Source organism: Peromyscus eremicus, chromosome 4 (assembly GCF_949786415.1).
Source record: "Peromyscus eremicus chromosome 4, PerEre_H2_v1, whole genome shotgun sequence".
Lineage (NCBI taxonomy): Eukaryota > Metazoa > Chordata > Mammalia > Rodentia > Cricetidae > Peromyscus > Peromyscus eremicus.
This window is the reverse complement of record NC_081419.1, coordinates 47487151-47510523: the sequence shown is the minus strand read 5'-3', so window position 1 is coordinate 47510523 and position 23373 is coordinate 47487151. Positions and strand designations below refer to the sequence as shown.

The 23373-nt window shown below is 39.7% G+C and overlaps 1 protein-coding gene across 3 annotated transcripts in view; it reads left to right on the top strand.

Annotated features, from left to right (window-relative positions):
* Abcb11 (ATP binding cassette subfamily B member 11) overlaps positions 1-23373 on the top strand; it is a 64253-nt gene that overhangs the window by 6000 nt on the left and 34880 nt on the right. For all 3 annotated transcript variants that reach the window (XM_059260618.1, XM_059260616.1, XM_059260617.1), the window contains exons 5-13: positions 2456-2580; positions 5615-5789; positions 10597-10710; positions 13828-13938; positions 15229-15354; positions 15923-16126; positions 19167-19337; positions 19751-19952; positions 20807-20876. In XM_059260618.1, the coding sequence (XP_059116601.1) occupies positions 2456-2580; positions 5615-5789; positions 10597-10710; positions 13828-13938; positions 15229-15354; positions 15923-16126; positions 19167-19337; positions 19751-19952; positions 20807-20876 (1298 nt within the window). The remainder of the gene's footprint in view (positions 1-2455; positions 2581-5614; positions 5790-10596; positions 10711-13827; positions 13939-15228; positions 15355-15922; positions 16127-19166; positions 19338-19750; positions 19953-20806; positions 20877-23373) is intronic.

The following is a 23373-nucleotide window of genomic DNA, read 5'->3' as shown; positions in this document are numbered from 1 at the left end:
TCTCCCCAAGCTCAGATGCTTGAAATGATATAACAAGTACACATAGATCAGCAATAAGTACTCCAAAAAGATTTCTGCCTCCGCAGCTCAGCCTCCAGTCCACCTGAGCCATTTCAGGGGCGGGGTCTGTGGACTCATCCTGAGTGTCTGTTCCTCACTTCCGTTATCCAGACCCAAGTGTAGGAATAGGGGTCACTGTAGTTAAAAGTCTTCCCTGGTTTGAGGAATTATTATTATTTTTTTTATCTATAGAACACATTAAAAAATCTTTAGATCACAAGTCATGGTACAAGGCGTGCTGAGAGTTTACTATAAATAGAATTCAAAGGGAACTCTCGAGCAATACTTAGACATTGTTGAACAGCAGCTGTCAATCACCATAGTGATAGTTTCTAGTAAAGCCCTCCCACAGCCACTGATGACACTCATACTTCCCGGGCAATATAAGAAAGAGCTGAAAGTGACCGTAGCAGAGAGCTCACTTCACAAAGCCCTCTGTCCTGACCACTCACAAGCGAAGTTGACTGAAGAATAGCACGTTTAACCCTTCAGAACCTCAGTTCCATCGTCCTTAATACAGGGATAACAGCCTAAGTCATGTGGTAATTCAGGGTACCATCCATGGTATACGTTAAGTACAGTGCCTGGTACAAAAACCTATTATTAAAGAAATATTTTATTATTTTTAAAAACCCACAAGACCTTGCAAGCTTTACAACTGGCTTTCCTACAAACCTCTTTCCTGACTTGCTCCAGAGAACCTCAAATTCCACTGAAGACCCTGATGGGCTCTGAAAATTTTTGTTCAGCTTTTATTTTTTTTTTCTGTACTATTTTTTTTTCTTCACACCTGTGATAAATTGATATCCACATCCCCGTGGGTCACACACTGTGTTTTCACACCGTAGAGATGAAATGATTGCCCAATCACCTTGTTTTGAACCAGACTTCACAGTACAGTTTCTTGGGTCACCTAATTGCCTAAAAGTCTAGCTTCTTGATTTGGAATGTTCTAGCTTTGCACTAACTTCCCTTCGCAGACATGTCTACGCCTGATTGTCCCTGTAAAATGATACCAGCAACTTCGCTGCATGTAAGTCAAAGACAGGACACATAAATATATATATATACACACACACACACAGAAGGGATGGGCAACATATGACACACTAACACTGGTTGTGGGTTTTGTATGTTTTTGTCACACCTTTCTCTTTAGGATGAGAAACACAAGCAACTGTCAGATATTACAAAATATATGTTTCTTAAAATCTCAATGTGTCTTATTATTGAGTAATGCGACTTTATAATAAAATTGATACCATTCATAACTCTTTAATGCTCTTACTACTGAGCAAAATGTATTTATTTTAGGAATGAATTAGGCAGAGATGGGGCAAAAGGTGTAATGTTGTCCATTGGGCTTGAATTTAAATAAATGCCAGTGTAGGTGAAAACAATCTTTTCAATTTACAGATTTTAGAAAATGTGGACTGAGGAAATAATAAACATATTATTAAAGTTATCTTTATTACTTTGTATTTTAGAACTCCATATAATATTTTGCTAGTAACAGTTCTCCCAAAAATCTAGGGGAAAAACCTGTTAGAATACACACTTTTATTATTTGAGTGCTGTACATATTTTAGTTTTCTGAGTTAGGTGAGTTTCCACAATATTAACTCTCCCCCTTGTTTCTTATTGTTGTCTGGTTGGTTTTGCTTCTGACAGGGTCTCTAGTATCTCAGACTGGCTTCGAACTCATTGTGCGGATGGGGCTGACCTTGAATCCCGAATTCTCCCGCTTCCACTTTGCATATGCTATGATTACAGGCACGTGTTGCCATGCCTAGCTACTTTTCACCAGGACTCAGTCCAAATCCAATTTTAGAAAAATGACTTTTTAAAAACTACTAAACACAGTTGTCTTTCTCTTTTGCAAAAGTTAAAAATTTAGTAAACACTTTATATTTGAGTCAAAATATTTACTTGATGCTTTCTCCTTTGGAATTACCCCTGCAATGCTGTGTCGCTGTGTACTGTGATTCTGTCATTCTCTACTCTGGACAACCATGTGCCTATATAGGCCTCCAGTCTCTGCCTCTGATATTTTTAAATTCTACAATGGTTTCTCTCCAACAGCAATGGAATATATCATAGTTTGACTTAAGAACCTTTTGAGTACAACACCCTAAACACTAGTTTTATCAGACTTGAGGGCACTTAACTCCATGAGAACACTTTCTTTGAGATAGATTTTTAATGTCATTTTGGTATATCAAACTTCAAACACAATGGATGATGTTTAACACAAACTAATCTTGGACCAGCTTTTTTCTTGGTTTGTTACAGTGAAAATCTAATGTTTTGTCAAATCATACCACTTGTTCATTTTGTTGAATGAACCATTGATGGACAGGCTAACTTTCCTTTTTTTCCCTCCTTTGGACTTCAGAGTGTGGCAAAGTTCACAGAGCTTGAGTTGAAGGCTTATGCCAAAGCAGGATCTGTTGCTGATGAAGTCATTTCATCGATTCGAACAGTGGCTGCTTTTGGTGGTGAGAATAAAGAGGTTGAAAGGTTGGTTGTTTTGAACATCTGTTTGCTTCTTGAATTTCATAAATCAATCAGTCCCCTGACTTTCTTCATCTTGTACAAAGCAGCAGATCCACAATCATCTAGAGAAACATGAGAAGTCTACGGTCATAACAACCCTGAACGCGCCCAATCTCATGTAGAGAAACATGAGGGGACATTTTTTTTTTCAAGAGGTGGATCAGCAAACATTCATTGCCAGAGTGCTTTAAAAAGTCTAAAACACTGTTTTGGATTTTCATTTTCCCCTGTGGACCTTGCTATATAGACCAGGGTGGTCCCGAGCTCATGGTTGTCTGCTTCCATCACCCAAGTACTAGAAGGAAAGGTGTATGCTACCACACCCAGTACAATGTACTTCTGGAGATGGTTTCTAGAGAGCTGAGATAGGCAAGAAAGTTGTTTCAGATTTTGATGGTAGAGAGAGAAGTGTACATATTATACTTCATGTCAGCCTTCAGCAGCATTTTCTGTTATTAAAGAAAAGCCTACCCAGCACAGGAATGCAAAGGACAAAAAAAGAAAGCCCAAAAGAACTCATAAAAAATAAACAAATGATACTACACCACATTGAAAAGTTCCCAGGTACGAAGGAAAGGACAGTCATCAGAAAGGGAGAAACTGTGCATATACCATGCATCTGACAAGGACTGATGTAGAGAACTGTAAGAAACTTTAAAAACTTCGCTAGTAAGATAATGATTACTCCAACCTGAAAATAAGCAACAGAGTTAAGTGGACAGTTTGCAGGACGACATACAAACAGTCAATTTTGTGAAAACAGTGCCATCACCCCGAGTAGTCATTAGAAACACAACTCAAAATTAGCCCGCAATTCACCTCATGCTAGTAAGAATAACTGTTGGCAAAATGGCCAAATATAGTAAGGCCATAGAGGATACAAGGCAAAAGGAAACCTTGCACACTGTGGGTTAAAATACACACTAGTAGATCTATTATGTAAAACAGCAAAAAAGTTCCTCAATAAATTAAAATGAGAAGTATACAACCCAACAGTCCCACTGCTGGGGACATACCCAAAGGAAATGAAATCAGTATGTAATAACAGATATCTGCATAGCGTATTTATTGTGGTGGTGTTCATAGGAGCTGAGGAATAAAAACAACCTTAGTGTCTATTCATTGATCAATAGATAAAGAAAATGCAGTACATATACACAGCAAGATACAATTTGAGCATAATAAAACACAAAATGGTGTTATTTGTAACAACATGCCCAGTCAAGTGAGAGGTTTACACAATTGCACTTATGTATGTGGAATCTAGAAACGTTGCCAGCATAGGAGTTAAGAGTAGACTGATGGATGTCAGAGAGTGGGCGGGGCAACAGGGGGGTGGGTGGAGAAAGAGTGACCAACGGGTTTGAAGTTGGGAGAAAGTTCTGCTATGCTAATACACAGTACAACAACATAGATAGCAATGTGCTGCATTTTTCAAAAAGAAAGAAGGATTTTGAAAGTTTGTCTTTGGGGTTTTTGTTTGTTTTTTCAATCTGTAGCCCATGCTGACTTTGACTTGCTATGTAGCCAAGGCTGTCCCTAAACTTGGAATCTTCCCACCTCTGACTCTCTAGTCCTAGGATCACTAGTTTACTCCCATACTCAGTTGGTCAATGATTGAGAATATATATATATATATATATATATATATATATATATATATATATATATATATACACACACTCTGATTTAAACATTACCGATGTGTACATGCATCAAAGCATCACACTTTTTCCCATCACTACATATGATGCTCTGTTTTTATATGTTAGTAAAAAAAAATAATTTAATTTACATTTTCAAAGACTAAGGGAGCCTGGCACAGTGACTCATGCCTTTCATTCCAGCACAAAGGAAGCTGAGGGAGGAAGATGTTTACATCTATTAAAATTGGTTGTTCATCTGTTGGGGGGAAAGAAAAGAAAGAAAGAAGGAAAGAAAGAAAGAAAGAAAGAAAGAAAGAAAGAAAGAAAGAAAGAAAGAAAGAAAGAAAGAAATGGCAGCATGATTCAAACTGTGATTCCACTTTTTTCATTTTCTTAAGATTCTATTTTATTTATTTTACAGGGAAGAAGGGTGGTGTGTGGCTCAGGGCAGATGAAGGTCAGAGGATCACTGCAGGAATCAGATCTGCCATTCCACATGTGGGTCCTGGAGCTCAAACTTGGGTCCTTGGGCTAGCTGCCTTTACTCACTGGGTCATCTGGACAGCCTCAGAACATTTTTTTTAATTGAACTTTTTTTTTATGAAGCTACTGTGCTGTTAAATGCATTTAATAAATCCTATAATTTTTCATTTAACCAAACAAAAATTAACACTGATAAATTATGACAAGTCATTCTAGAGACAAATTTTTAATGAAAGTAAAAACTTAATTTGCAAAAATGATGTAGCTATCAAAAATATGATTTTTTTAGTGGGTAGTGGTGGCATATACCTTTAATTCCAGCACTCGGTAGACAGAGGCAGGTAGATCTCTTGAGTTTGAGGCCAGCCTAGTCTACCCAGCAAGTTCCAGCCAGAGCTACACAGAGATATCCTGTCTTAGGAAAAAAAAAAAAAAAGAAAAAGAAAAAAAAATTTATTCTTGTAATTTAGTTCATATATTTTGAGATTTTTGATTTGTTTTTTTGTTGTTGGTTGTTTTTTGAGACACAGTCTCACTATCTAGTCCTGGCTGGTCTGGAAGTCTCCATGTGATTAGTCTAATCTGTTGATTTGGAGATAATTGCTTATTTTCTGATAGAAAACCTGATATATATTCCAAGAAAACACTTTAAATGTTGTTTAAACCAACGAAGACAGTTGTCTTAAAACATTGTTTTCTCTTGGGACGAAGGCTATCTCACCATTCCCCATCCAAGCTGTGACCAACCTAAGTAGCTTTGTGTAGGGGTGACTCTAATCCCTGAATAAAATTCTGCATCATGACCCATCTTAAACGTTATACCCTGAGCTGCTCCAGCTGGCATTGACTCAAACCTTTTCTGTTTACAGGTATGAGAAAAATCTTGTGTTCGCCCAGCGCTGGGGAATTAGAAAAGGAATGGTGATGGGCTTCTTTACCGGGTACATGTGGTGTCTCATTTTCCTGTGTTATGCGCTGGCCTTCTGGTACGGCTCCTCACTAGTCCTGGATGAAGATGAGTATACACCAGGGACACTGGTCCAGGTACTTGTTTCCTGTCTATGGTATTTCTTGATAGTTTATCAGAAAAATCATAGTAGCTGTAAGGATTATTGCTTTAACGCCCTAGGCAGGAAAGCCTCCGTGGTTTGCTGAAGTCCATCTGCAGGACCAACAATATTAGGACCCCTTAGTGAAGACAGGCTGAACATCTGGGTTGATGACCAGCCAGTTAATGATTTCTAATTAAATAAAGATTTCACAGCTGTACAACAATGATCCTCCAGCTGATCCCAAAAGACAATATGCCACAGAAATGGAAAAATCATTGACCTCTCAGCCAAGAATGAACAGGTCACAAAACTGAAGTTAGTAATAGTACAAGATGTGTGCCTAAATCCTATGCTTGTGATAGGTGATGGGTTATTAACATGCCAAGTCAGCAGCATCTTCAAGTAAGTGATACAAGCATCTTTCCTAATTCATTTGTGGGATGCCATGCCATCAGGAATGTTGTAGCTACTTTAATTCACAGTGCCCCTTTCACTTAGTTACTCTACAAGCATTTGCTGGGCATCTGCTGCATGCCAGATCTACCCAAAGCACAGTGAACAGAAAAAACAATGTGGTTCTTTTTGTCCCATTGGGGAAAGACAAGGAATAATTAACCAATCACGTGAGTATATGATGGCAAACGGTGATGTGGGCTATAACATAGAGGACAGGGAACATTGATAGTAAATAACAGGGTCACCAAATGTGTCTGGGACAGAAAAGAATGTTCTTGTCGCCTCTGCCAATGCCTTTCTTCCTTAGTTTACCATTCCTTAGTTTACCATTTCTGAAGGTAGCCGCTGACTGCCTGCACTTTCCCAGCCACACCTTGCACACTCATCTAGTCTTGCACACTCATCTAGTCGTGAGTTCTCTTTACAGCCCCTGTTCTTTTCCTTCGGGACACTTGTGTCTTGGGAAACTTCTGCGTCTATTTGCATTTATCCTTACCCCTTTCTGTTCTCAGACAGTAAGGCCCGTGAGGTCCATTGAGGAGGGAGGGTGCTCTTTTTTTTCATTGCTGTGGTGATAGAAATAGCTTCATGGAAGAGTTTTAAATAAAATGTTTTGGCTGCAGATTCTGGATGGTACAGGCACCAGTTGAACAATGAAAGTACCAGGAGTTCACTCCATGAAAGTTTATCATTCAAAATCCACTGTTTATTACAAACACATCCCCCAGGGAAACGGGAGCATTTGCATTGGCAGTAGGAATGGTCGTCCAATGCCAGTCATTCTGAGCAAGATGACGAAGCGAAAGAATGTCTTAAAATTGTTTTTGTGTTTGAAGAACGGACAGCTGGATAGCTTTGAACTTTGTTTAAAAATATTGAATCTGATAACACATGTTCAAATGTCACATAACTTTCAAAAGATATATGGAAAGTGTTAATACTGCCATCATTTGCCATTCTCCCCGCAACTTAGATCTGTTTTTGCACAGCGAAAAGTTACAGTATTGTAGGTCTAAAATCTGACAAAAAGTTCCGTCTCCTTACTGATCCAGCTGCTTCTGAAAGCTTTAGACAGTTGGGCTAGTGGGATGGCTCAGTGGGCAAAGGTTCTCTCTGCTAAGCATGCCGACGTGAGTTCGATCCCCGAGACTCACAGGGAGGAGGTAAACGGACTCAGGCAAGCCATCCTATGATCCCCACACCTGCACTGTGGCACACATGCAGCCCCCAACGAACAAATAAATGTGTACTTAAAACAGTTGAACAGCTTTATACCATACATTTATCAACCAAAGGTGCTAAGAGCCAAACTCAGCGTGGGCTGTTCACATTGCAGAAACACACTCACTGGGTAAAGTTGTTCTTTTATTCTGTGCCTATGAGAAGAGAGAAATTCATGAATAAAAGTTCAGAGGAGAAATGAATTAGGGAATTGAAAATTAAATATCCACAAATTCAACTGAAAGCTCTGAAGAGAAGTCCCTGTGTGTCATAGCTTCAATTGTCAGCTTTACATACCTGGGAACGGTGCCTCAGTTGAGAAATTGCACTCATCAGATTGGCCTGGGGGTATGTGTGTAGGACGTGGTTTTGACTCATTTGTCTTTGATTGCTGATTGGTATCTGAGGGTCCAGACCACTGTGGGCAGTGCCATTCCAAGGCAGGTGGTCCTGGGCTGTGTAGAAAGCAAGCTAAGTAAGTCAGAGGAAGCAAGTCAGTGAGCACTTCCGCTGTGGTCTCTGTTTCAGTTTCTGTCTTCAGGTTCCTGCCTTGGCTCCCCTCAATAATGGACTCTGACTTGTAAGTCAAGTAAACCCTCTCCTCCTCAGATTGCTTTTGGTCATGGTGTTTATCACAACAACAGAAAATCGAACAGTACACCTTGGTAACTGTCTTAACTACTTTTCAGTTTCTGTGAAGAGGCACCATGACTAAGGCAACTTACAAAAGAAAGAGTTTATTGGGGGATTTCAGTTTCAGAGACTGAGTCCATGACTGTCATGATGGGGAACGTGGCGGCAGGCAGGCAGGCAGGCAGGCACGGCACTGGAGTGGTAGCTGAGAGCTTACATCTTGTTCTGCAAGCATGAGGTAAAGAGAGAGAGAGACAGAGACAGAGAGACAGAGGGACAGAGAGAGACAGAGACATATAGAGAGACAGAGAGAGACAGAGAGAGACAGAGACAGAGAGAGACAGAGACAGAGAAACAGAGAGAGACAGAGAGACAGAGGACAGAGGACTAATTGGGAAATAGCATGGGCTTTTGAAACCTCAAAGGCCACTCCCAATGACACACCTCCTCCAACAAGACCATACCTCCTAATCCTTCCCAAACAGTTCCACCAACTGAGGAGCAAGCATTCAAATATAGGAGCCTATGGGGTCATTCTCATTCAATCACCACAGCGACTAGTTTCTAGTTTTATGGTTCTCATCTTTAAGTTTCCTGGCAATTTGACCATGAAATCACCTATCATGTGTGTTCATTCTGCGACCCATATGTTATAAGTAGCCAAAGGAAGCTATGAACATAGCCCAACAAAGTATCTAAACTTACTTAAAACATTGAGATGGGGGCACACTTTTTGTTCTGTTTTGTAACTTGATTGTATGACTTTCAGATGACAGTGCTGGTTGGACATACCTGCTAGACCTTCTCTGGGAAGTTCACCATTTCAGTGGATAGTTTTTAAATACTTACTATATATGGATATAGCATAATGTGTGTCTCTAACAATTTAATCATCAGTTATTATCTTCCTCTTCTCAACTTGTTCCTATAGTCCTCTGCTCACACCTTGCCTTGATAAGTGTTTCTTTTGTAAATGAAAAAAAGACTTCCTTTAATGATATTCTGTGTGTGTGTGGCAGAGAGAGAGAGAGAGAGAGAGAGAGAGAGAGAGAGAGAGAGAGAGAGAGAGAGCTAGTTCTTGGCTATGCTTCTATACAAGCAAATATGAAAGTTGAGTACTCTTGAGTTGAGTTAAATGTTTTAACCCACTAAACTAATTAACAATCAGATTAATCTTTTTGTGGTGCACAAAATTATTATGGTTTCATTGCGTGTAAGTGGGAAGCAGTTCACACAGATGACTGTAATTAGTATCACTTGTGTACAGACAAAAACATGATCTCTGGTCTATTAGGAAAATATGAAGAGGAACTGAAGGAGGCTGAAGTCTTTGGTTTTTCATTTAGGTTTCAGGTTTCAACAATAAATAATAATTACGTAATAGAGTAATACAAAATAATATTCACTCAGTGTATATAAGGCAACAGATACTGAGTGAGGTGTTTGATGTAATTACCATAAATACTATGCACAACTTCATTCTGTGATTGGCATCATGAGTCTACCACTACAAAAATGAAAGGTGACCATGAGGTTAAGAAATATGTGCTAAGTGGCATAGAGTATGACCTGAGCTCACATGTCAGTGACTATAGGCCTGGCCCAGTAGCCAGTTTACCTTCCTCCAGATCTATGTTGTAAGGAACACAGACTCCAGTTCCCTAGAAGAGTGCCCCATGCACTGCCTGCTCCCGGTAGTCTCTCTTCTTCCTTCCTACACACATGGCGAAAGCTATGATATTTCTAATGAAAACTTCTGCCTGGGATGTGTGCTGTCTACTACATGGCCATGTGTCTGTCTTCTCTCACTCATGGCTTCTCTAAGAACCTCCATGGAAAAAACTAGGGATCAAACCCTTGCTTAGCCTGGCATTATAAGCTGTTTTGCCTCAAACAGTTTTCTCCATGGAGGTTTTTAAAGAAGCCATGACTCAGTAAAACAGTCATTGGGCCAAATACAGTCCCTATCTATTTTTTTTAAAATAAATATACTTTATTGGGACATAGCCATGGCCATTTATTTACACATTGCTAAGCTTGCTTTTGTACTATATGGTGTATGTATACGTGGGTTCAAAACCCATATGTCCTGAAGAGCCTGAACTACTTACTAGTGGGCTTTTACAGAATGTGTTTGCTGGCCCCGGATCTAGGGTGCAAGAAGATTTCCTTGCTGAGGTGGAGGGGTCTCTGGAGAGGGCAGTCTTAAAACAGTTTTGACAAGAACTGTTCTTGTTAGCCTGTTTGCACCACTCACTGAATTCTACTCTGTAGAAGAGTGATGCTCAGTTAAAAAGTGTATTTTAAAATACAACTATGGAGAAATGCTTTACAAAGCAAAAGATATTCTGTATAGTTCTAAAAGTCTGTAAACTACTTTAAATATTTCTGAGAAATCTCAAGAATTCACGAGGATGCTCCGATGATAAATGGCCTTGTTTACAAATAGGCAAAAATGTATGAAAATTATGTTTTTCTTTTCATTTCAGATTTTCCTCTGTGTCATAGTAGCAGCTATGAACTTTGGCCATGCATCTTCTTCCTTGGAAATCTTTGCCACTGGGCGGTCAGCAGCTACCAGCATTTTCCAAACAATAGACAGGGTAAGTAAAAACCAAAAGAAGGGCTGGAGAGATGGCTCAGTGGTTAAGAGCACTGGCTTGTTCTTCCAGAGGTCCTGAGTTCAATTCCCAGCACCCACCTGGTGGCTCACAGCCATCCATTATGAGATCTGGTGCCCTCTTCTGGCAGGCAGGCAGACATACAGGGAAAACACTGTGTACATAATAAATAAATCTTTATTTAAAAAAAAAATTTAAAAAAAAAAAGAAATAGGTAGTGGGATATGTATGTGCTGCATGGGTTCTAAGAGCTGGGAACCCATCTGTGAATTAGAACAAATTATGTTCCTACTCTCATACTCATGCTGGGAGATAACTGCAAAGAAATACAGTTTGTTTGAGACAAGTTTTTACCATGTTGTCCTGGATGGTCTGGTGCTAGCAACATAGACCTGTCCATAAGATCCACCTGCCTCAGACTGGTGTGTTCTGGGATTAAAGGTGTGAGCCACCACACCCAGCAAGAAATAAACATTTAAAGATAACATCAGGTAGTGCTAAATCCAGTAAGAGAGATAAAATAGGACTAAATGTTTTGACTGGCTAGTGGGAAGAATCTTTAAACGGGATTCATGGGAAGTCAGAGCAAAGAAAGACTTCCTGGTTGAGAAACTTTCAGGTTTGGAAAGAGATTGGTGAGCTCAGGAAGTTAAGAAAGTCCAGTGTAAATGAATGAAGTGATTCAGGGCAAAGGCTGTAGGGATGGATGGGAAAGGCCTTAAGGTCACGTTCATGAGCCTAGATTTTTGTCTGGCAGGAAGTCTCTTTAAGTTTTTAAAGGACTTTGGTAGCCCTGGGTGGATTTTGCTGGTTAATTTATGAAAGTAGATTGAAAAACATGTCAGGTAACTACAGACCAAGAACAGAAGGAAAAATAGCACTGTGCTCTTTTTCCATTTGAGAAAATGCCATGGAACAAGATCCATGGGTCACCTGAACTATGATTATTTTTTGGCCAACAATGAGGTTGTCATCTACCTGAAGAAACTGTTTGGTGTTGTGAGTTTCATAACCTAGAATACGTTGATATTTTCCTTTTGAAAAAGTTTGATTTTGTTGTTTTTTATCGTGTCTGTGTCTGTGTCTATCTGTCTGTCTGCCTGTGCATGTGTATGCAGGTGCCGGTGGAGGGCAGAGATGTTAAGATTCCCTGGAGCTGGAATTAAAAAAAAAAAAGTTGCTGTGAGCCTCCCATGGTAGGAGCTGGGGACTGAATTTGTGTCCTCTAAAAAGCAGTGTGCGGCCGGGCGGTGGTGGCACACGCCTTTAATCCCAGCACTCGGGAGGCAGAGCCAGGCGGATCTCTGTGAGTTCGAGGCCAGCCTGGGTTACCAAGTGAGTTCCAGGAAAGGCGCAAAGCTACACAGAGAAACCCTGTCTCGAAAAACCAAAAAAAAAAAAAAAAAAAAAAAAAAGCAGTGCGCGCTTGTAACCACTGAGCCACCTCTCCGGCCCTTTGACCTTTTCTAATGCTAACTTCTTCTTAGGGCTGTCATAGTCTCAAATGACTGCAAAGGGTCCCTGTGAAAACAACTGAAAATTAGGGTATCTACATTTGTTTTATTCTTCTTAGTAGACACTTGAGAAGAAGAAAACAGATTCCAGTACATCCTCTGATAGGGCTGTGGTCAGGAATTCCTGTTTCCAATGTGGAAGATGGACAAAGTTGAACCTGGAGTGTTCCAAGAGGAAGAGGTGGCCCTCAGCCTTCTCTGGCTAGCCAGAATGGTTCTTTTAAGTTGGTCTCACTGGTAACAGGAGAGTGAATTCAGGGTACAGTTGGAATTTGGTGATATTTGAGAACATTTTGTGGACACTTAATTTTGCTCATTATCTGCGTTGGCTACCAAATGTAGAGTGCTACTAGCCCCAGCCTAGATGACCAGCTCTGTCATCCTAGGCAAGAAATGCTCTCAGAGGTTCCTCCCTGTCTAACGAGAACATAACAATATAAATGGAAAGGGTACATTAAAACACCTTGGACTTTGCCTCGCATCCTCTCAGTAATATAAATGTGTGTAATATAATACATTACAATAAATATTAACTATATTAACATCATATATTACGTATCAATAAGCATTTTAACATATTGTATAGTATTAATAATATATAAGCTTACAGTAGTAATTCAGTAAGTAACAGTAATTAAATAAATACAACTTACTCTCCGCTATTCTGTCAATGTCATATTCAACAATAATATATAGTAATATAATAATAATTCAGCAGTCTCAACAGTAGTCATTAGTATCATCATTCTTATAAATATGGAATAGGAAAGCAACTTATCTTTAGCATATCTTTGCAATATTTTATCCAGATACAATTCTGCTCTTTAAAAAGTTTTTATTAGATTTATTCATTTTAATTTTTCTGTGTATTTTGCCTGCATGTATGTATGTGCACCACATGCATGCCTGGTACCTGTGGAAGTTAAAAGAGAACATCAGATCTCCTGGAAATGGAGTTATAGATGATTATGAACTACCTTCTATGGGGGCTCTGGTAATTGAACCAGGGTCCTTTGTAAGAGCAACAAGTGCTTTTTTTTTTTTAATTTTTATTTTGCAATACAATTCAGTTCTACATATCAGCCACAGATTCCCTTGTTCTCCCCCCTCCCGCCCCCCTCACCTTCCCCCCAGCCCGCCCACCATTCCCATCTCCTCCAGGGCAAAGCCTTCCCCACAGACTGAGATCAACCTGGTAGACTCAGTCCAGGTAGGTCCAGTCCCTTCCTCCCAGGCCGAGCCAAGGAACCCTGCATAGGCCCCAGGTTTCAAACAGCCGACTCATGCAATGAGCACAGGACCCGGTCCCACTGCCTGGATGCCTCCCAAACAGATCAGGCCAATCAACTGTCTCACCCACTCAGAGGGCCTGATCCAGTTGGTGACCCCTCAGCCATTGGTTCATATTTCATGTGTTTCCGTTCGTTTGGCTATTTGTCCCTGTGCTTTATCCAACCGCAACAAGTGCTCTTAACCACTGAGCCATGTCTCCAGCCCCTGCTTTACTAATGAGTTAACTAATACTAAGACAGACACAAAATGCACTTGGCATGCATTGTCATTATATCTTTGTATTGCACTTCAGCAACCCATCATTGACTGCATGTCAGAAGACGGATACAAGCTAGATCGGATCAAGGGTGAAATTGAATTCCATAATGTGACCTTCCACTATCCTTCTAGACCAGAAGTGAAAGTGAGTATTCACCTTTTGTCTGATGGTTTTATTATTATTATTATTATTATTATTATTATTATTATTATTGAGAACCACACACTGATTTCTTAGTGCTGACTCAGTTCCCAGGAACAGAGGACAGAGATCTGTTTCTCTGGAAGTGTCTTTGTGTATTGTGCCAACTTAGGGACACCCTGCATTTCTAAGTGATGATTGTATTGTGCAAATCCCTCTGGTTGGAACACGGTCTAGTACAATACAAGACTCAGGCTAAGTCAACCATATGATCCTCTGTTGAAACGAGTGGCAGATCCTGTCATTCTAGGTATGTTCTAGACAATCCAAACAATCAAGCAGGACAACTTCCAATCACCCCCTTCTTGGAAACCACAGAAGGTGAAGCATAGTGAGGCAGAAGTGTGACTGGCCTGGCTAGCCACTGGGAGCAGCTTTGCCTCCCAACGGGAAGTTCTCCAGGCTGCTCGCTGCATTAGTCCTTACCGAAAGGTCACCTGGTACTGTTGTTCTGCTGTATCTTGTGCTTAGCTACTGTGCAGGGCACACAGTGAGGGAAATGTACTGTTTTCCAGAACCTACAGAACAAGACTGTTAGAGGTAACCCCACTCTATAGGAAACTCCCATCTGCTCTCTTGAATGAATTGGCTTTGAAACGATGCTTTGTTTTCATTCAGAACTTAGCATCTCTGGTTTCCTTTTATTAATAATATTTCTGTTATACTCACAGAACTGAATCCTAACACTGGCATTTAGTCCTTGCCCTTTACAGAGTTTTAGACCTAGAACACAACACACACATTTATTAGTCAAAGCTATTCAAGTCATATACTCATATACCATTCAACCATATCATCTGCAAATTGGTTTATTTCTGATCCTTGGTCTATGAATTATCATTACACTTGTGACTTATAGGAGCTTCTTATTTAACTAATTGAGATTGACTCCTTGAGGTATCCTAGTATGTCAGATGTATTTTAAATTAGATTTCAAGGCATAATTTTAAAGGTGACCCTTGCTTATTTACCAGTGTTAATACATGGTCATTTTATTGTTGGTAAAAGCTTTTTTCCAGACAGTCTTCTTTTATTGTTGATTGATGGATATATATGGATAGTACCACAGGGCATAAGTAAACACACACACACACACACACACACACTGACACATATGCAGGAGGTATGGATACAATACACAAGTCCTCACAAAGCATCCTCCGCATGCTCTAACCGCTTGGTTAAGGGCCCAGTGACATTCTGAACTTAAAAAACAAGTTCTCTCCTCTGCAGATTTTAAACAACCTCAGCATGGTCATCAAGCCGGGGGAGATGACGGCGCTGGTGGGATCCAGCGGGTCTGGAAAGAGTACAGCACTACAGCTCATCCAGAGGTTCTACGACCCCTGTGAAGGCATGGTGCGTATCTTCCAGAAACTTCTCAACACGCAGGGGCAGGCAGGGCAATGCAATGGTGATGTCATCAAACTGATTTTTTTTATTTAATACCATTTTACCTTTACCTATAGTGGGTTGTTTTTTTTATATATTTTTAATTTCATCTTCCTTAAGCAGCACAGTGTTTTTTGACGAATCAGGTTAGGAGTCAAGCTTTACTGTAAAGCACACCCACAAGACAGGAGCAGTTGCTTACTTTGATTGTATCATTTGAAGTCCCTTTTCGGTCACAAGCCAAAAGACAATAAATGTATTCAGAGTATGGTGAACTACTCGTCAGACAAATTAAAAATGTGCCCATTCTGAGGCTAGCAATGAGAAATGAAGTGATTTGTACATCACCCGTGTTTCTACAATGAATTTTTTATTTCAATTACGTCCTTGTATAAACAGCCACGTTTCCATGGGAATCGTTTCTATTACAGCCTTGTTAGTCTCTGGTTATTCTCCCAGTGGCTAAGAATCATCTAACATTATGACTCAGAAGCTCAAAGGACTCCAAGCTGTGTGACGCTCTTCTGCTCTCTAGGTGACTCTGGATGGCCACGATATTCGCTCTCTTAACATCCGGTGGCTGAGGGATCAGATTGGGGTAGTGGAACAGGAGCCAGTTCTGTTCTCTACCACTATCGCAGAAAATATCCGTTATGGCAGAGAAGAGGCAACAATGGAGGAAATAGTCCAAGCTGCCAAGGAGGCCAATGCCTACAACTTCATTATGACCCTGCCACAGGTACCTTCCCTACAGTCCAGGGGAACGCAGAAGTCATCAAAGGAACATAGGTCCTTTTCGTTTGAATCCTCTGTCCTTAAATTCTTAATGGCATGCTCTAGATTTAGGCCTAGAAATGTACCATGTTTTCCTTTTGAAAAATATGTTGTTTATATACTTGACATCTATCAAACTGAAGATCTGCCTTTCAAGAAAGATCCCTTTGGTGTAGATATAATTTCCTTGTCTACCTATTAAGCATGTGTTGAAAATTTTGCAATATTTGTCATGAAGCAATGCTTGAGAAATGTTTTCTTACTTGTTAGTCACCTTTCAGTTACTGTGACAAAATACCCAAGATAAGGAAGTTATAAGGAAGAAAATATATTTGGACATACGGTTTCAGTCAAAGGTCAGCTGTTTCCTTGGCTTGTGGCAAGATAGAACATAATTGTGGGGAGTGTGTAGTAGAGCCTAACAGCTCACCTCTCAGAAGCCAGAGAGAGGAGAGAGGAGAGAGAGAGAGAGAGAGAGAGAGAGAGAGAGAGAGAGAGAGAGAGAGAGAGAGAGAGAGAGAAGGAAGGCAAGAGTCCTGATGCCTCTTTCAAGGGTATAGCCCCCTCCTGCTCAGTGGAACGACTTCCTTCCTTCCACAGAGTTACTTCCTAAAGGTTCTGCTGGCTCCCAGTAATGCCACAAGGTGGGACGAAATACTTGATCAGAAGCAACTGCTGAGAGGAGGGATTTATTCTAACAGTTTGAGGATGAGGTCCAGCCATGGCAGGGATGGTGTGGTGGCCTGGGCATGACACAGCTGGTCACACATGTTTGTAAGCAGGAAGCTGAAGATGGTGGATGCTGGTGCAGAGCTGGATTTCTATTTGCCTTTTCAACCCTAGCCATGGGATAGTGGTCATTTATATTCAGGGTGGGTCTACTCTTCGCTGCTTACCACTTCTGGAAATGACCTAAAATTGTACACAGAGGTGTGCCTCCTAGGTGATTTCAAATCCCACCAAGTTGGCAATGATCATTAGCCATTGCAGGGAACATTTAAGATCTAAATCATAACTACCACCGTCTCTATGATTCAGTTTTCTTGTGCTTACATGGTTTAACTATTATGCTTAGACCTGAATCTCATAAACTCTAAAGTTCATCACTACATCTCCATTCTGTATGCTCACCATGTCTACAAAGAGTAGCTCTGTATTATAGCTATTGTATTCTCCATGGCGGTCTGCTAAGTCACAGGACAATTACTAATAGTATATTCATGGCTTTTACTACATTGCAAGCGTTGTTCTTTACATCTATTAGCTCTTAACCCTCACAACCACCTTGCCAGGTAGCAACTCCTATGGTGTCCATCTGCAGATGAATAATGATGTTCTGTGAGGTCAATAACTGCCTCAAATTATACAATATGTAAACAGGAAAGTCACAGCAGGTGGTCTGGCTCCAGAGTCACTGACTTTGAATATATCCCATTCACCCTCTGAGTTAGTTAGGGTTTTATTGTTGTGAAGAGACACCATGACCACAACAACTCTTATAAAGGAAAACATTGAATTGGGGCTGGCTTGCAGGTTTAGTTCATTATAGTCGTGGTGGAAAGCATGGCAGCACACAGGCAGGTATGAGGCTTGAGAGGTAGCTGAGAGTTCAGAGATCTTCTGAAACCTCAAAGCCCACTCCCAGTGACATACTTCCTTCAATAAGGTCACATCTACTCCCAACAAGGCCACACCTCCTAATCTTTCAAATAATGCCACTCCCTATAAACCTACGGGGCCATTTTCTTTTAAACTATCACACCATCTACATCACCTTTTCGAGTAGCATTGTCACTATGAGGATGCTATGGTCTAACAGCTAGTGAGACTAAAGCTTTAGAATTATCCTGCCTCAAATTCCAACAGTCTTCTCCAACTTCTGACTTTATGAGCTTCTGTCAGGCTAGTTTAACCCTTTGTGCTCAGAATTTCTTTGTTCAGCCATTAAGACAAACAGCAGTATTTGCCTCCTGGGGTTCTGTGAGGACTCTATGAGACAACAGCTGTAGAATTTCAGCACCATGCTTTGTCTGTGGTAAGGAGCCTGTGGGAGTGTCCTTGGCTGATACTAAGAAAGTCAAGAATCTGACGTCAATGCTCCATTGTTAAATTTCAGCATGGACTTAGTCCTGTGGGATACTCAGTCAGGACTGGCTAGGACATTAAGGAGTATGAAGTTAGTTTGATCTTTCATTCACAATATAATGACAGCTTTGGCATTGTGTTTTGCTGTGTGTTCAACAGGAGAAAGGAGACAAGAATGTGATATGTGACTTAGTCTCCAATGTTGGATTTTTCAAGACTGATCAATTTTCATTCTGGTTGAAAATTTTTATTTGAATATAAACTAAAAAGGAACATCCACACAGTTCAATGTATTAACTATCTCACATGCAAATATTGATTAATTAATTCATTTTGGAAAGGGATATTTTGTAGACAAATTTCTAAACAGACTTATTAAATAAGAAACACAGAGCCAAATACAGAGGTAATAGCCGAAGAGATCAGAGCACTAGCCATGACTAGCCTTAGCTTACCACCAGTAGTAGCTTCCACAGAGAGAGCTTCTTCCCATCTGACCTGTGTTTTTATTGCCTTCCTGTTCTGCCTTCTCATTGGCTCTAAGCCCAGCCACATGACTTCCTCATCATTGCCTGGCTATACAGACCTCCAGGTCTCTATGGTTGGTACTAGGACTAAAAGCTTGTGTCACCACACTTGTCTGTGTCCTTGACCACACAGAGACTCTGCCTGCCATGTGATCAGATTAAGGGCATGTGCTACCACTGCCTGACTTCTATTTATGGCTATGACCTCTGAACTCCAAGCAAACTTCATTAACATACAAATAAAATATCACATTTCAGCACAAATAAAATATCACCACAATATTTCTTTCATTAAAAGTGGGACCTGTAATAATTCACACTTGAGAAAAAAGTTAGAAGGGGTACTGGATTGCTGTCAGGAGCCATCAACTTCTTCTCCCTCATGATTCCTAGCAATTTGACACCCTTGTTGGAGAAGGAGGAGGCCAGATGAGTGGCGGTCAGAAACAAAGAGTAGCCATTGCTCGAGCTCTCATACGGAATCCCAAGATCCTGCTTTTGGACATGGCTACCTCAGCGCTGGACAATGAGAGTGAAGCCAGGGTACAAGGAGCACTGAACAAGGTTTGTGGAGAGTCAGTTCATTTTACAGGCCCTTCAAGGAGGGAATGATACTAACAGGTCAGTACATCCAGTCTGAAAATTTATAAAGTATTGGTCAATTACCATCTATTTTGAGTTGAACAGAACGTAGTTGTGATTTTTCCCCCAAGTTGCAATATTAAATCATATAAAGTGTCACATGACTTGAATAGCCTCTCCCCAAGTAAGCTATTGATTAATTGCCATAATCAGGCTGACCTATGATGTGATTTATGACTACAAGAAACTGTTGGCTATTTCTGATATATGCACAGCCTGTTTAGGCTGTTCCTAGGGTCTAAAACTGACTTCCTTGTGGACTCAGGGATGGTGTGAAGGTTGGTGTTGGCTCTGTTCTATAGTCTTGTTTAAGGGTACACCACGTCCTCTTACAGATGCAGCATGAGCACACGATTGTCTCAGTTGCCCATCGTCTATCAACAGTCAGAGCTGCAGACGTGATCATTGGTTTGGAACATGGAGCAGCTGTGGAAAGAGGCACCCATGAAGAACTGTTAGAAAGAAAAGGCGTCTACTTCATGCTTGTGACCCTGCAAAGCCAAGGAGATGAAGCCATCAAAGAAAAGGGTGTAAAGGGCAAGTACCTTTTCCCTTCGGCCTTATAGTATACTAAATAATTAACATCTCTGGTACTGGATGAATTTATACACTTGTGGGTATGTATTGTTTATTCTCCCAAAGCCAAGCAGACATTATACAGTTGATAAGGGAACTAGATAAAACACAGAAGGCTAAGTTATCTGGTCAAGTTACAGAGCTGAAGCCAAGGTCTTTTGCTTTTCAACTCTACCATTTTTCAAGTAGGACAGACAGGCTTCCTGGATATGTCAAGCATATGGAGAATTGCCATTACTATTGTGTGAATTAAACAATGACTAAGTATTTTACACTTGTTTTCAAATGGAGATAGACACTTCAAGCCCTGCTATGCCTTCTTTTTCTCAATCTGAATAATCAGACCTGGGGGTTATCACGAGCTAATTAATCAACCACTCTTGACTTTCTCTACCACCTCCCATGTGGACTCATGAACAACATTAGGCATAACTATTGCATATGTTTGACACCCATGAAGTCTGTAAACTTTGAAACTTTGATGGTTGTATCAATGTTTTTTTTTTTAATTTTTTCCCAACTCTAGTGGGTTTTTATTAATTTTTAAAATTCATACTGAAAGATACTCATGTCTATAGAGGGAACAGCCGGCACACATTTCATACAAGTCAGTCTTGCTGAGTACTTTAAATTTTTTTTTTGTTATTGTTAGAATGTGTTGGACAAGTTTCAAGTTTTATTTATTGCAATAAGTTAATAGGATGTTTGGGTATCCCATGCAGTAATTACCTTCTGAGCAAACAGTAAATTATTCTGTGTAAATACAGCCATGCTTATTGTGTGCTCTAAGGAATGCCTCATTTTGTGTTAAATAGGAAAAGATACAAGCAAAGGTGGTACCCTTGAGAGGACTTTCATCAGAGGGAGCTATCGAGATAGTTTAAGGTAAGCACAAGCCACGTGATTTCCAAGTTTTCTGATATTTAAGAGACCTCTACAGTTGTGGTCCTTAGGCAATATCTCAGGTCCAAGAAGGAACCTTATGCAGACTCCAGGTCTTGTGATGTAAGAGTATAACAATTTGTTTAACTTTGTCATTTCAGTCTGTTGAGAGGAGGGCCACGATGGAGGGCTCTCTGATTAAAATGTTTATTGAGCTTAGAATAGAGATTTTATATTGTTATTTGTTTTAATTTTAGTTTTATGTGCATGGATGTTTCGCCTGTATGTATTTTTGTTCACCATGTATGTGCCTGGTGCCTACAGAGGCCAGAAGAGGGAATTGGATTTTCTGGGACTGGAGTTACAGTTGGTTGTGAACCTCCATGTGGATGCTGGGAATTGAGACCTGGAGAGCAGCCCGTGTGTGCCCTTACTCACTAAGCCATCTCTTCAACCCCTAGAATAGGGATTTTTTAAACTGCTGTGGTAGCTTGGTACTGATATCCATATACTTAGGAGGCTGAAGCAGAAAGATCACAAGTTCAAGGCTAGCTTGGACTACATCATGAGACCCTATCTCATGAGAGAACATACAAATAATTACAAACAAACAAACAAACAAACTACCAGACACCTAATCTTCCCCCACCAAACTTAACTACTTTTTGAAACACTCTTCTATGAAGGCCGTCTTTACCGTCTGTTCTTTATCCTGAGTGAGAGGCAACTGAACTACTAACACTTCTGCTCTCAGAGTAAAGTATTTGGACTCAAATCATTCCTTAACTAGATAGAATAAAATGTGTGTTTTAACTTTTAAACAGGATGTCCCCAAAATGAGATATCTATTTTCCTGTGTTTACATATAAAACTATTCATTTTCAAAACATAGTTTTGGAGAGTGCTGTTAGTGAGATTGTAAATCATCATTTTTACATTGATTTAAGAATTTTATTTAAAAATTTTCTGGTGTTAAAAGTTATGTATTAAGAATTCTATCCAGAAATATTTGTCTGTGTTCATAAAAATATTGCTAAAACATTTTCTCCTTCAGTCAGAAAACAAGTAACAAGTTATGGTTGATACATCTCTCTGCCACTGGCCTCACCATTTCCAAGACAGTAAATGAAAAGACTGCTCAGAGCGAAGACTCAGTGTAGGACTTGTGCACTCAAGATGGCTACTTGTTTACTGAAAAGGAGTTAAAGCTGCTTAAAATAGAACATTCTGATAAGAGCTTCACATAGTCAAAACGATTTTATTTATTGTTAATTTTTAAGGAATAATTTACTAAAAATATTTGTACCTATTTCAAACATAGATTTTTTTTATACTAATGTATCTTTTCTTTATAGCTCTAAATTCTGTTTTTTTTTTCTCTTTAGAACAAATCTACTGAAGAAAAAGAAAAACTTTTAAAGTGTTAGCGTTATTGAGCTGGAAAACAAAGCATTATCTTCGAATTACTCTATATAGTAAAAGATATAGCTATTACCAGAATTGTTAGGTACAATTTATAGACCTGCGGCACTATGTTTGACCATGGCAGCATGTTTAATCATGAGTAAAATACAAGAATCACAAGTTAAAAAGAGCAACTACTTTCTTGAACACAATGACTGGGCGCCTTGCTCTGTCACTGGGTTAAAATGACATGTATCTTGTGGTCATGTCAACAAGAAAGTAAATGCTTTATTTATTTTGAAGAACAAAATTCTGTTCATTCTAAGTAGTCTATGATGAAAAACAGATAACCATTTTCACACAAGTATCTCTTATTTGGCTACATTTTCCACAAATCCTACATTTTAATGACTAGGACTAAAAAGCCAGAAAGACAATCTACATACAGAAAGTAGCTATTAACCTCCTGCAGAGAAAGATTTCTAACTTTGAATAAGGAGTTCTATTAAAAATATCTCATTGTAAGGGGTGACAAGATTTTCTTCTAGAAGAAGACTAAATGAAATGCTAATTTGTATCTTGTTTCTAGGGCTATAGTCTTTCTGATAGCTGAGCCTTTCTTCAACAATATATTTTAGGTTCAAAAACAAGTTAATTGGCAAAAGAAAATAATTTCCTAAATAATAATGCTGAGAAAGAGAGAAAAAGCATTTATCTCCCCAAATTAGCTGTTTCTCTTTGCAGTGAAAAGTGGTAAACAACTTTTGACAAAGTGAGGATTTCTTAAAGAGAGTGTTGCATAATTTCTGGAAAGGGGTGTGATGGAGTCTTACCATAGTGTTTCTGATAAAGCAGACTGAGGACCAGCTGGTAGACAGAGCCCTTCCCCTGCACACTTACTGCTCATGGTCTCACAACAGCCTATTATGCTAGAGAGGTGGAAGAATGTGAGGACTAGGAGAGAGGGAGATTTAAGAAGTACAAGATTAAGGTAGTAGAAACCTGAAGGAACTCACAGAAAAGTCTTCCTACATCTGGAACTGGGTATTAAACACAATTAAATATTGACATTCTCTCCTTTCTCATTTACTCCTAC